Here is a 13,576-nt window from a genome sequence, read left to right as displayed (position 1 = left end):
AGGATGCCATTAGCGTGGGCGGCAGTGCTGTTGCTTGCCCACGCTCAGGGGTACGGGCTGTGATGCTCAGCGATGCAGAGGGACCTCAGGAGCTCTGTAGGGAGTCCAAGTAAACCTCGATCACTGGTGTTGTGACCTGCTTTTCCCCGTTCCAGTGCTCTGAACTCTGGTTTGCACTCTGCAGACCATATCTGAGAGGTTGAGAGCTTCACCCAGAGATCAGACTGGGATAAATATGTCCTCAGTGTTGAGAGCTGGTGGTGGTTTTCAGGCCAAGCAGAGTGTCCTGAGCCTGAGAATCTTGCTTTTTGTGCAGTAATAGTTAATAGCAATAGTAAGTCAGTGGCAGGGCCATCCTTTTACCTCTTGCTGCAGATGTGCACTGTGTGCAGCCCCTTTCTCCATGTTGTCACACCTGCACAGCAATTGCTTTGCAGCTGTCACTGTACCAACATCTGACTTCAGTTCCTGCTTCTGATAAAACTCCCTTTGTCTATTAATTTAGAGAGCGATATCAAAGGGGTTGCCAAGTACTCCTCTGGCAGGGTACATGAATACAGAATCATACAGCTCTTGACAAGAGGATTCATTTGTGGAAAGCTCATTCTGGGAGTTTGCAGCTTGTACAGCAYGTCTGCAGTTCCAATGTCTCATTCTCACAGGCCTCTTAATAAAACGTCTTCAGCTCTCGTGTGCCTTTCATTCTGCAGGTATCTCCAAGCACTGCTCAGACAATTAGGGACTGCAGCAGGGAGAGGGGCGGCCCTGGGGTGGCCACCAAAGCACATTTGTGACCCATTTGACTGTGGCCAGAACACTGTCCTCTCCCCTTGTGCTTTGCAGAGGGTGCCCCCTGTCTCACACCTCTGCCTGGATGGCACAAAGTGGTGGGGAGCAGTTTCCTAGGAATTGTTTGACAACATTATGGTTGGCAGCAGGTCCCAGTCCAGATCTCACAGCCCTCCAGGAAAACAGCAGAAACAGCTACCATGGCATCAGTGGTTGCAGGAGCCAAGCAGAGACCACTGGGAGTGACTTCTTCCTAGCAGATGCTGAGCCAGGACACAGGAGTCTTGTTGTTGAGCTCAGCCTCTAGCATTGCTCTTGGCTGGCTGTTGGCTGCAAGTACTGTGTCTTGTAGGCAATTTCCTCTGCTAAAAAGCAGAGGTAAATGTCTCTGGCTCTGACAGGGGTGATTGGTTCTGCAGTTGAGGTTTTCCAGACTGTTACAGCAAGGTTTTGTACAAGCAGTCTTTTGTTACAGAATGTTGCATTTCCATTTAAAATTAGTAATTTACCACCGAATGTAGGCGGGCAGGGTGTGCAGAATTGGTGCTCTCCTAAGATTGCTTTAAAAAAGGCAGCTAGAAGGAGCAGTGCCTGCTGCTTTTCCCATCATATTTTTATGTGTGTTGTCTGTGTAGTGCAGGTTTGATCTGATCATTCATATTTGACACATCTTGTCTTTTATGGCTCTTCAGTGTGACGCCCCACAGTGAGGACTTCACAAGATGTAGTGACACTGAGATGTGACAGAGGGGTACGAGTGTTAATGCTGTAAGTGATGTACTTCAGCAGCCCGTGTTCAGCTGGAGGAACTCTTGTGGCAACTCCTCCATAGAAATTCAGGGCAGAGAGCCTCCCTGGGAATGAGGGATGTTCCTGGGGCTCGGTGCTGTAGCCTTTYAGCTGGTGTTCAGGAGAAATGCTTTTTGAGGGTCAGAATCTCAGTTTGAGGCTCAGTCCTGCAATTTTTGTCATAGCTCCTCTGAGTCAACAAAGCACCCTCCTTCCCTTTAGGACATAAAAATCAGGATCAGATCCTCGTTTGGGAAAGGAAGTAATAAACGGAGTAATACAGCRCAGTGCTCCAGTGGCACAGAGCATCTTGGCTGACCCCAATTACTGCTTYCCTGAAATGATACCATTGGAGGGAAGCAGACGGCAGTTTTGCTGCRCACCGTCTACATGTCACTGCTTAGCTCTAAGAAAAGAAACCTCTCCCATATTATTTTCCTATAKGTTTCTTTACATGGTTAATATTTAAATAGCTTTTCTTAATCATCGYGGGGAGGGGAAGGTTTTTTTTTCTTAAATGTGGAAAAATCTTACAGCAAGCCTGACTGAGCAGAGATGCAGTTATGAGTGAGATGGCTGCAGTCTGCTGCATTTGGGAATGTCAGCAGCATAAGGAGCAGGCTAGATCTCTGTGGGTTGGTAGTGGAGCACCTCTGCAGCTGTGTGGCCAATGCAAAGAGAGTGTCACTTAAGTGGTAATGGCATCCTGAGAACGTACACGAGCTATGACACTCTGCCCTGGTGAAAAGCCTCTGCTAGTAATTTTGTGTGACATAGATTTTTAATGGTATTGCYTCTCTCCTTGATCGGTGTCCCCTCTGATGATTGTCCCAGCCACCTCCTCTATAAAGGAGGAGCTTCCAGTGATCTCTCTGGGCTTCCTAAGACCACAGCAGCCTCCTTYTATCCTGGGGGAAACTGTGTTCTCAGACAGTGCTGGCTGTGTAGCATGGATCATGTCCAGAAACTGATGAGCACAAGTCAGGTGTTGAGCTCTTGCTTTGCCCCATGAATTTTCCATCAGTTTCGCTTCTGAGATTTCCTGATTAATGGAAGCTTTGCYGTTTTTCCACTGTAGTGCAGGTGATGTTTGCCTTAAACGGTGTGCATGGCTGTGCAGGGAGTTTAACCATGATTCAGAAGGACATGTTGCCTTTGCAAGAAGAATTAGTTATTAGTGCAGCACAGTTTATTCAGCCAGTGGTGTTACTTCTGACCACTATGTGATGAGGGAAGAATAAAACTTTCCAAGAAAAATCTGAGTCTGTRGGAGGGTGAGTAGCTACCAGACAGCGGGAGCTCTACACCTAAGCGAAAAAAGAGCAACAGCACTGTCTGGCTCATTTTTCTTCTTTGTCCTTAGGTTGGTGGAGATGAAGATGCTGGCAGGACGGTGTCAGAGTGCAGTCCTCCAGCTGCTGCCCACGTGTCGTGCCCGCTGTGTGAGCACGGCTTCCCAGCTGCAGAGATCCAGGTGCACGCCATGTACTGCAACGGCATCGCGGGACCGCAGCCTGCCGAGGACGCTCCAGGTCTGCCAAGTGCTGCTTCCACGTGTTTGCTCACCCCTTTTCCCTGTTGTTATTTGGCAGGCAGGTGCTGCAGTTTTGTCCCTCTCAGGATATTTGGCATGTGGGGAGGTTTGTTCACTCTGCCTAATTCCATCTCCGTGCTGGTCAGAAGGGTGTTATCAGAGGCTCTGGTATTTCCAGCACCTTCTGCACAGAGACATCACCTCTGATTGACTTCATGTAATAATTCACCACATTATCAGCTCCTGAATATTATCCCAGGATCTAGTCCTGGAAGCTTGAAGCAGTACTCATAAGATGTGTCTATTGTGTATTTTGTGGTGGACCTGAAGACAATGTGGCAGTGGTAGGAAATGGGTGAGCCACGTGAGTGATTGTCCTTCAGGGCTCTTGAGAAGGGAGAATGTTCTGTACTACTCCAAGCATGGCCTGTGCTCTGCATGAAGTCTGACATTTTTGTGTGTGCAAAAATTGCTTGTTCAGGTGGCAGAGATTGCAGAAAAGTTTCCCTCTTGTTCCACTAAAATTGCAMAATGATAACTGTCAATCTGGGAGTATGGATTTTTCTCCTTCATGTGAAGAATGAGGCATAGAAACATGGTCAGAATGCCCATATTAATCCTCTTTGCATTCTTTTTCATATCAGTTTTCCATAGCYAACCTTTGTAGAGCTTAAGTGAACAAATACACTGGTTGGTTATCAACATATTCTGTAAGTTATGTTTTAGCTGCTGCTTGAAATGTAAAATCTGTGTTAGCACAATGTCAGGTAATATCAAAGTTGTAGCTTGTAATAAGATTAACTTTTCAGGTTGTGAATATATAATTTTCAGTTACATACTGGGTTATTAAATGCAGCCTAAATCTATGATGTTTAAGCAATTTGAGCAAATCAGAGCTAGTACAAGAACTGTAACTTCTGCATTCCTCTAGCAGGAGGAAGTTTCACCATGTAATCCTAATGCAGAGTTGATGTAGTTTTAAAATACAAGGTCCCTGCTATACTAAATCTTTGGGGATGTGACATGGGTCTTGTCAAGATAACAGGAGCCACAAAAGTGGCTGATACTGGCTGGTGCTTAATTTTKGTGGATGGTTCTCTCTGCAGGCACAACCCAGCTACTGATGCAAAGCATTTGGCTCAGGCAAATCACAAATTATCACACTTCCTCTCCCATCCTCAACACTGATAGAAGTCTTATTTGTGTTACAAAATGGARCAGAATTTTTGATATGCCTTTTAGCAGGAATGTCTTTGGCCTTGTGGTATTCTGGTCCCTGGTGTGACTGGACTGTGAGTGTATCCATTGATCCTGGGGAATCCCGACTGTGATCAGGAAAAGGCTTTGAATTCTTTGGCAGTGAGAGGGAATTTGTTCTTTTCTTTGGTGTTGGCTTTCAGCAGGACAGAGTTCAAGGCTGGCCTCTCCATTCTGCTTCCAGGCTGGTCTCCTTGGGGATGTTTGTAAGGGTAGTTATTTTGGAATTGCTACTCTGCTGTTCTGGCTTGTTGAGAACAATCCCCCTGTAAGAAAACCAGCCTGGAATAAAAGGGATTTTGCTCTGCAATAATGGATGTAAGCAGAGCAATGGGTTTGGGACAAAATCACAGTAATTTGAGTTTTCTATTGCCAGTTATTCTAGTATTTTCCCTGTAGAGACCAGGCTCTATTAGCCATAACAGTCTGGGACACCTGTGTTGTTTGCACCCAGAGTCTTTGCAGGATCATGTGTTTCAAGGACTTGGGCAGAATCCTGCCTGCCTGTGGGGCTCTGGCTCATGGGGCACCTTGGCCCAGTTTTCAGCAGCTGTTGGAAGGCAGCAGTCACCCAGAGGGCTCTCAGCTGCTGGTCTGGTCTGTGGAATTTGGGTTGAATAGGCAGAGGTGATGTTTAGCTCTGAGTAGAGGCCAGACAGTAGCCTGGTACAGCTCTGCAGGTACAAGAGGACTCTGTTTTCAGGGCTGTTACCTTGGCATCCACCATTAGCACAAAATCCATAGGTAAAGSTAATGCATGGGGAGAAAAAAGATGTGAGAGAATTGTCTTTTGAAGCAAATGCCAGCTCCTGTGTGGGTCCAGAATCTGTTCTCTGCTGCTGCAGCACTGTGTGCTCTTGGCTGGCTGCTGGCTTGTTTGGGAGCCCAGCAACAGCCTTGTGTGAGAGGAAGTCAGAGTTCTGCCCTCCAAGTCATACCCTGATCTGTTAAGAAAAGATGGCTTCAGTTTTCCTTTGGTGCACTGGTCAGTGGTTCCTGGTCTGTCTTCAGATTTATTAATTGGACTTACCCCTGATGTCTCTTGAATTGCAGTCCTGCAGACTATAGCTGTCAGTGGTTTTCATTTTAATACTACAAAAGGATGGGTTCTCTCTCGTTTCTTCTCTCTTCTTCCTTCTAATCATGCACCAGTCTCTCAGTGTTAGRTCTCAGGAGACCAGCTCAGTCTGGCTGATATCTAAGGGCAGGTTTTCAAATGAGCAGCTGGGCAAGATGAGCCACAGTCACTTCCCCTATGTAYATGGTTGCTCTGGCTGGATGCCCAGATCACCACATACCTGGGCAGTATGAAAATCTTATCATAAATTTCCACTTTCCTGTGTTCTGAGTAAATAAAAAAGAAGAGCCTGATGTTGTGTTAGCTACTGTAGCAGGCTGGAGAGGGCTCAGGTCCCGGGTTTCCAGCTCAGTGAATGGTGTTAATGCCAAGTGAACGAGTGGAGCTGTGGAATTGCTGTGCCAGTTCCCTCTTTCTTCTTGCACTYAACTGAAGGGGCTCACTTGTGTGAGAGGGCTCTGCTGGAGTCACCACATCCATTGCCCACTGCTGCTGCCAATGCAGGGATCCACTGGTCTCAGTCTGAAAGCAAATCTTGGCTGCTACTGAGTACAGCAAATACTCTCAAGCTTTGTGACATACTCGATGCCTCTCACCCTCCATCTACATGCATCCGACATCGCAGTTCCCAGGCGAGCCYAGGAAAATGAGGATTTGGTATATCCCTTCCTCCCAGAGGCTCAAATGCAGTCTTGATGCAGCTGTCAGTCTTCAGCAGCAGCACTGGAGCCGTTAAAAAGCTCCTGACATCAGTAGAAGTGGCACTGATACAGCAGAACGAGTAATAGAATGGGTGCAGAGGAAAACTRCGTGGCTTCTGAGAAGGGACAAGATGCCATGAGCTGGACACTTCCAGATCCTGCTCAGAAGTGTCACAGCTGGTAGTGAGCACAGGGAGGGAGCTGTTGGTCAGACTGCAGGTGGGCCAAGCAGGAAGGTGAGGAGCTCAGTGGCTCTGGGTGTGCAGACAGTGAGGCCATACCAGGCAGGATTTGCTGCCCTTCCCCAGGGTGAATGTTGAAGCCAAGCAGGCCAAGGATGACTTGTCAACCAGAAGAAATGCCGAGCAAGGGAAAAGGTCATTCTCAGGCTGCAGAGTATTTCTGACCCAGCAAAGAGCATTGCATTTGGGAGTTACAAGGCTCCTGTCACACAAGCGGGTCAGCACTGCTCYGTGGTGGGGATTTTCCCTGTGGCAAGTCTTTTCCTATGTTCTGAACCCCCTTCTTGGGGGCAAATAGCATGATTTGGCCGGGGTCATACCACACCAGCTGWCCCTGTTCTCTCTTCTCTGCTGCTTCTTCCAGCACCACAGCTGAGGGTCTCCTCCTGGGCAGCTGCAGAGCTAGTCCCAGACATCTCTAATGGGCCCATTATGCCAGATGTGTTCACTGCTTTTTGAAGAAAATAGAACTGATTAACACCTGAGCTGGTGCACAAGGCTCCYGAGACGGTGTTAAAGGAATATTAACGAGCACACGCTGATTTGGAGAGCAATTCTCACCACGCTGTCAAATACACATGTTGGTTAGGTTCTTGAGAGGCTGGATGGCCTGGGGGGTGGCCACTGTTACCAGTCCTCCTAGTCAGGCTGCCACTTCGAATCTGGGCCAAGCTATGTTAGAGAGAGACATTTGCTTTAGTTCCTGCGAGCGATGAGCTGTTGGTATCAGTCATCGCCTACGAGACAATACCCACATCCTAGGAAACGCTTGAGCTCATTTCTTCAGCATGGTTATCTCCTGTCAGCCCCAACAGCTCCTGAGCACCTCACAATGCATTGCTGGTTGTAGCTGCAGATCAGGGATTGCTGCTAAAGTCAAGGCTGTGTCGCATTGTGGATAGATATTGGGATTGCCCAGCTCTCTTGAAATGGGGTTTTGCTAAAACTYGGAAGAATTCCCTTTGTTCAGCACAAAATTTTGTGCTTATCTTTATCACAGATGATATGCTAGCAATATCAGGTTTGTCATGCCTATATGTTGGATTCAGACTTTTCTTCTCATGAGTATGGGAAGCAGCATCACCGAGCCATAAACAGCTCCCTGCATTGTCCCCTTAGCCAGCGTGCCTGAGAGCGCTTACTGTGACATCTGTTTTGGAGCTGRAGTCTTGAACGTCCCTGGTGAAGCAAGCTAAGCTATCTGAAATGTTCCCTGAGGATCTTTGCTGGTGGTATGTCAACAGGAATACGCTGAGAGGAATTCAACTGAAAGGGACAACACTCCAATGTGCTCCCTGCAGATGCCTGCAGAGCCAGTTGGGAAAGGCTGCTTGGGCTTGCTGGGGGAGCAAAAATGGTTGGACCCATCATCAGSTGCTCTGCTGGGATCTCACTGGCTACCCACATGTTGGAGCTTCTGGAGAGCAGCACTGCTCCTGGCAGAGATCCTCATGCAGGGGACTCCAGGGCTGTCTGTGGACAATAGCACCGGTCACCACGGTTCATGTGGGCAGTGGGAAAGGGATGGATGCAGGCATCACACATTCCAGTGTGAGCTGTGTCCCTCTCCAGCCAGGCTCTCTCTACCCCRTCTGCAGCCTCAGCTCTGCATCCCCCTGAGCCCACAGCTGGCACTGTCCCTGCCTGCAGCAGGCACGGTTTGGCAGGGAATGGTGCTGTGCTGCTGGAGCAGCTGGATAACGCTGCTCCCAGGCTATCGAGCTGCTGCGCATCAGCTTTGAAATTCCTGTAAACTACAGACTGTCGGTCCAGCTGTTTCTGGCAAGTTAGGTGTGAAATAGTTAGCTGGCTTCCCAGTCTGGGAAAGGTAAATTCTTCAGCATCCCCCCAGGAGAACAGCGTACTTGTCCAGCAACTTGTTTTGTAGGAAAGAAGATCCTGCTTGTYCCAGTCCAGTGTTTCTTTGCCTCCACCATCACTTCTGCTGCAGTGGAAGTAATGGAAACTTGGTAGGGAAAGTTTTGTGGTGGATGGTGGTAACCTTTTTGTTAACCCTTTCTGTTTTTCCTCCAGTGCTCACCCGGCATCAGAGAGAGACAAGAAATAAAGCTGCTGGTGGTGAAAGCAGCCCACCATCCTTAGACATTGACAAGTAAGTAGGTATGCCTGCTCCTTCAAGCTTGTTTCTGTGCTTCCGTTTTAACTTGACAATGGTTGTCTTTATTCCTGTACAAATGCTGGCTGTTGGCTTTGTGGCAGTGTTTCCCAAGAAATTGCTTTTCCTCAGTGCCTCTTGTTGCAGTGTTGGCTATATTTAAACCAAAGCAAGAGGAATTTGCTGTTCTCAGATTGTTTATTTTTGCACTGATTTCCTTTCAGCCCAATCTATGAYGGGTCAGGGGCGCTTGGCTGCTGGGGGGGAGCTGTAGCTAAAATGGTGCTAACTCAGCCAGTTTCTGATGGGAGGTTTGAGCTTGGTAACCCCGGGAAAAGAAGAGGCCAGGACATGGAGGCTGTCAACATGGCACCTGTAGTGATATTCTTAATTAAATTAGACTTTCAGAATAGCAGTGGCTTTGTTTAATCTCTCTCCATGCAGCCCCTCCTCCTGCCACCCACACAAAGCATCATAAGAGAGGATCTGACAGTAAAATCCCTGCTATGGAAGCAATTTTGCTGTTACAAACAGTGGATGGCAACATCACTAATGGAATTAGGCTAATTATAGAGAGGACAGCTTCTGTTTAGACACATTATCTGGGTAATCAGCACTGACTGGAAAGAAAATACGGGAAAAAGTGCTGCAGAGTTTTGCTTGATGGGGGCTGTCCATATGCATTTTAGAGCCTGGGGTGTTTCACTGAGAGAGTACCACTATCAAACTGAACACAATGTTGYTGGGGCTGGTCCCTGGGGGCTCTGTCTCTTCCTGGAGATAGTCCATTCCTGAGTGTAGCTCCTGGAGAGCCAATGTCCTCTTCTGCATGGTTCAGTCCCTGCTGAGAGCTGGTGTGGAAGCAGTAGTTGTATAAATCCATGCCTGACCTTCATCTCCTTTCACCCAGAATAATTTTTTTTCCCAAGAACACTCAGTTGTCCTGCGTGAGCCCGAGCATCTTCCACCCAAACAAGGAGGTTTGAGAAACAGGCTGAGCCAACCCCCCAGCAGGAGCAGTGCTCTGCAATTCCTCTCCCTGCATGGCATGATGTAAAATGGAGACAGTGCAGAGAAAGACTTGATTTACTAGTCAGACAAGTTCATCCAGCCCTGGTAAAATGTCTCTCTGATTTAACACACTTGGTTTGCTTTTCAGGCAGAATTTAACTCCCCTTTGCAAAGCCCTTGCAGTTCATTKCTGTAGATTTTGACAGGGTGCTTTATGTCTGGGGAGAAATCAGTGGTGTTTGAGATAGTTAGATGAGCAGATTTGATTACCGTCCCGCTGCTGCAGCAGCAGGATACAGAGGAACAGGCAGGGAAAACTGATAATCACTCAGTCTTTGCGATTGGTGCCGGCCTGACCCCACTGAGCGAGACTGGATCTGGTGACACGTCTTCTCCATGGCGTGGCCTGGAGGAGGAAAATCACCGCTGGAGTCTGGGAGCCCGGTGCAGGGTGAATCCTAATGCAGTGCTCTGTCCTTTGCTGCCTGGCAGGTGTGAGAAGTGCTACCTCTGTAAGTCACTGGTGCCACTGCTGCAGTATCAGAGGCACGTGGACAGCTGCCTTCAGGCTGCTAGGCAAGCTCAGGGAACCAGGAGGCTGCGAAGAGCCAAGGTGAGGGGTGACCCTGCACACCATCTCCTTTGTGCTGGGTGTGGGGCTGGGTTGGCAGCAGGAGCCGTTTCCCTGGTTGACAGGGATGAGCTGACCTGATGTAAGATTGCCTGTCCCTGTGGGCCACTGTGGACAGAGAACTCATTGCCCTCCTTCCCACGACRCTCTGCGAGAGCACAGACCGGTCCCAGGGGTGAGCTAATCCAGCAGAGCTGCCAGCAGCCTCTCCAGTGGGCAGGCAGCCAGGGCTGTCCCACTGCCAGCCAGCACGCTTCAGTCCTGCAGCCTTCCGTGGCTGAATGTCGATGGAGGGGAGGCCAGCGTCAGGATGACAAGGCTRTCTGACTGTCCATGAGCCTATTCTGATGGGGAAGGCTGTGGAGCCAGAGCAGGGGGAATTGCTCAGTCCTGGGAGCATCCCGAGAAAATTGTGAGAGAGTGGGCATGGTGGAGGTGTGCTGGGTGTGGGGAACGAGCCTTGCTAGAGGAGGTGGGAGGCAGGAGCATGGGTGGAAGCTGCCTCACAGTCACTGGCCAGGTGTTAGCCCCCACTGTGCTTTTTCCTGCTCGTGGCAGTCCCAGGGGAGCACAGAGAGGGTCCTTCCAGGCCTTCCTGCTGGTTCCTGCAGGCAAAACCCTAGTGCTGCAGCTTTGCCTGCGCTCAGAAATGTGATTCACGGCATGAAGATGCAACATGATGTCTTAGTTTTGTATAATCCCTTAAATCCATCACAGACCTCAGCCCGCTGGGGATTCAGATGCAAATGATGAGATTTCTGGTTGATGATTTTTGGCTGGGATACAGCCAAGTGCTGTGTGGTTCAGAGTACTGCAGGGCACGGCTGCTCCTGCATGTGACCGGCTCTGTGGGGGCTGTTTGACTCTGTCCCTGTGCCCCAGAGCTGGCTGGCGTGTGGGTTCTGCAAGCAGGCACAGCACAGGGAATGGGGGAAAGATGCTACAGCCAGGGGTCTGTTTGGGAAGGCTCAGCAAGGCTGTGTGTTATCTCTGACCCTGCCTTGTGCTGAGGTGACATCTCACKGGGGGAGCGTGGGCATTAGCTGGGCCATTGCAAAGCTTCCTAGTGGCATTGTTGGGCTTGCAGTTTCCTGCTATAGCCCATTTTGGGCTGATTTGCAGCTCCAGCCCCACAGCCAGGATGCCAGTGCCTTCCAGAGCAATTCGGGGGGCAGGGGCAGCCAGGAGAGGGGACTTTGCTGGGCCAGTGACGTCAAAGCCACCAGGCTGAGTGGTCTTCCCCTAGCACATGTGACCARCATGGCTGCATCTTCCCAGGGGCAGAGAGAGGGCACGAGGTGTGTTRAAAGGAAGGCTTTTCCCTCCAGCACCAAGCCACAGTACCCTCGGGCAGAGTGGGACGAGTTTGCCCTCAGACATGCAGTGCTGGGGAATGTGTGCCAGCTGTGCCAGAGCCCCTGGTGACCCCGTTTGTCACAGCTTTGTGTTTGCTGGCTGGGCTTGGGGGTGGCATCCTGGCCTCCCTCTTTGCCGGGTTCTGCTTGATTAGCTGCTCTCTGCTGCCTCTGCTTGAGCATTCGTTGGGCTGGGCACAGAGCAGTGTCCTTCCCACGAGTGGCTGGAGGCCCTGCATAAACAGGGTTTCTTCTTGTGCCCAGCCTGAACCTGAGGGCAGGGGGAACAAGTGCCCACGGGGCCATCCTGGCTAAGGGGTTCCCTTGTGGCAGCGCTGTGATGGTGGTTCTCCTCTCCTTGGCAGGACACCGGAAAGCAGGAGGGAGGACTCCTCAGGATGCTGGAGCTCTCGGAGAGCAAGTCTGAAGGTGGAAAACTTTCTATGCCAGCCTGGCTGGGTCAGGGCTGCCCTTTCCCAGCTTTCCCCTTTTGGTCCCAGCTCAGCACGGGCTGTTTTGGGAGAGCAAATTYCCCTTAGAAAGGTTTCTTGCTTCTGAGCAGAGCAGGAGGCTRTGGGCTTAACTGGCTGTCAGCATTCCCCAGCTGGCTGCTCATATCCCTGTCTGTAGCTGCTGGACGTGAGCCCACTGGACCCACACCAGAGCCCAAGGTCCTTGCAGGGATAGGGATGTGCTCTGAACCATTGCACCAAGACATGTCCAGTGCAATGGACGTCCTGGGGAATGTGGGAGGCTTGTGCACCAGCAATTCCCTCCGTGGATCCAAGGACAGGAGGAGRTGAGGGGGGAGAGGTGCTCTCGGCAGCACCCGTGGCTCACACAGGAGGGCTGAYGTGTGCTTTTGTTGCAGGTGCTGASGCGGGGACTCCCGTCACTGGATTAGGAGACCAACAGTCCTCTCCCACACTCTCAGCTGCTGATGGGGAGCCATTGGCAGACAGCCCCATCTCCCTTCAGTACCTTCCTTTCCATATCCCCCCTGCGAAACCCAGCGTCTCTTTGGAAGCCATGGACGGTGTGGTGGACTCGGAGCCACGCGTGGCTCTCCGTATGGGCAGCCAGCAACAGACCAAAGGCTCCCGCCGGAGAAGGCACAAGTTCTGAGTCTGACAATGCTGCAGGGACCCCTGGCAGCTCCCTGTGCCCCAGCGAGGCTCTTCTTGGCACYGCACCCCTGCTTCACCTGCAGCCTTTGTCTCCCGCGCCCCTTTTATATGTTTTATACGATCTGTGCGGGGAGCGCTGGGTGGAGAAGCGACTGTGTGTTTTATAGGTGCCTGTGCAGCTTTGCTCTCTGTTACAGAAATGGAAATATATTTATGTATGTTTTTATGAAACTGCAGCACCACGGCAAAGCTCTACTGGCTTTCTCTGGGGAATGGGAGGGCGCTGCAGGGAGGAGAGGAGGAGCAGCAGCAGACAGGGGGTCCCAAATCACACTTTCCCAGGCCTCTGCTGGAGTTTAGGGTGGTTGGGGGGCTCAGGGACCCCTGGGCAGGGGGCTGCATTGCTCTGTGCTCTATGCAGCAGCAYAGCACTGACATTCCCAGCCGGGAGTGGCGGAGGGCACCTTGGTGCCAGCTGACAGCCGCAGTCAGCGGATGCAGCGACCAGAGGAGCCACGGCCGTGGTGTCCCCGTGTCCTTGGTGCTTTCCCTGTCCGCGGATGGCTCGGCCGTACGCCCGCTCCCCGGGGCAGCGGGGCTTTGCCTGCTTCGCACCGGGTCTTGAAGGGACCTGCTCCCCGGGAGCGGTAGGGCGACGGATGCCTAATTAACGGGACGAGCTGCCGCGGAGCTCATTAAACCCCCTCTTTAAGCCGCGACGCCGCCGGGCCGGGAGCGGGGAGCGGCCCCGCCCGTGGGTGTGGCCCGGAGCGGCGCCCCCATTGGTCGCGGCGGGGCCGGCCCGCGGCGGTTGGACCAATGGCGGGGCGGGGCGCGGCTGTTGCCAGGGAGACGGCGGCGGCAACGGCCCCGCCCGCGCCGGCACCGGCCCCGCGTCCAACGGCTCCGCACCGGCTGCACACCGGCCCCGGCCCCCGCCCGCTCC

The 13,576-nt window shown here is 51.3% G+C and overlaps 1 protein-coding gene across 5 annotated transcripts in view; it reads left to right on the top strand.

Moving 5' to 3' along the window:
• UIMC1 (ubiquitin interaction motif containing 1) overlaps positions 1–13,296 on the top strand; it is a 40,085-nt gene extending 26,789 nt beyond the window's left edge. Inside the window, exons 9-13 of one of the 5 annotated variants that reach the window (XM_057378497.1) lie at positions 2,942–3,110; positions 8,425–8,503; positions 10,010–10,130; positions 11,869–11,932; positions 12,375–13,296. In XM_057378497.1, the coding sequence (XP_057234480.1) occupies positions 2,942–3,110; positions 8,425–8,503; positions 10,010–10,130; positions 11,869–11,932; positions 12,375–12,628 (687 nt within the window). In that variant the 3' untranslated portion in view covers positions 12,629–13,296. Of the gene's footprint in view, positions 1–2,941; positions 3,111–8,424; positions 8,512–10,009; positions 10,131–11,868; positions 11,933–12,374 lie in introns of those variants that run through there. The other 4 variants (XM_057378496.1, XM_057378498.1, XM_057378499.1 and 1 more) reach the window with 4 other exon arrangements.
• The last annotated feature ends 280 nt before the right edge of the window (positions 13,297–13,576 follow it).

This window comes from Malurus melanocephalus, unplaced genomic scaffold, assembly GCF_030028575.1.
Source record: "Malurus melanocephalus ecotype Western Australia unplaced genomic scaffold, MMel_1.1 scaffold_362, whole genome shotgun sequence".
NCBI classification, from domain to species: Eukaryota; Metazoa; Chordata; class Aves; order Passeriformes; family Maluridae; genus Malurus; species Malurus melanocephalus.
This window is presented reverse-complemented; position numbering and strand designations above follow the sequence as displayed.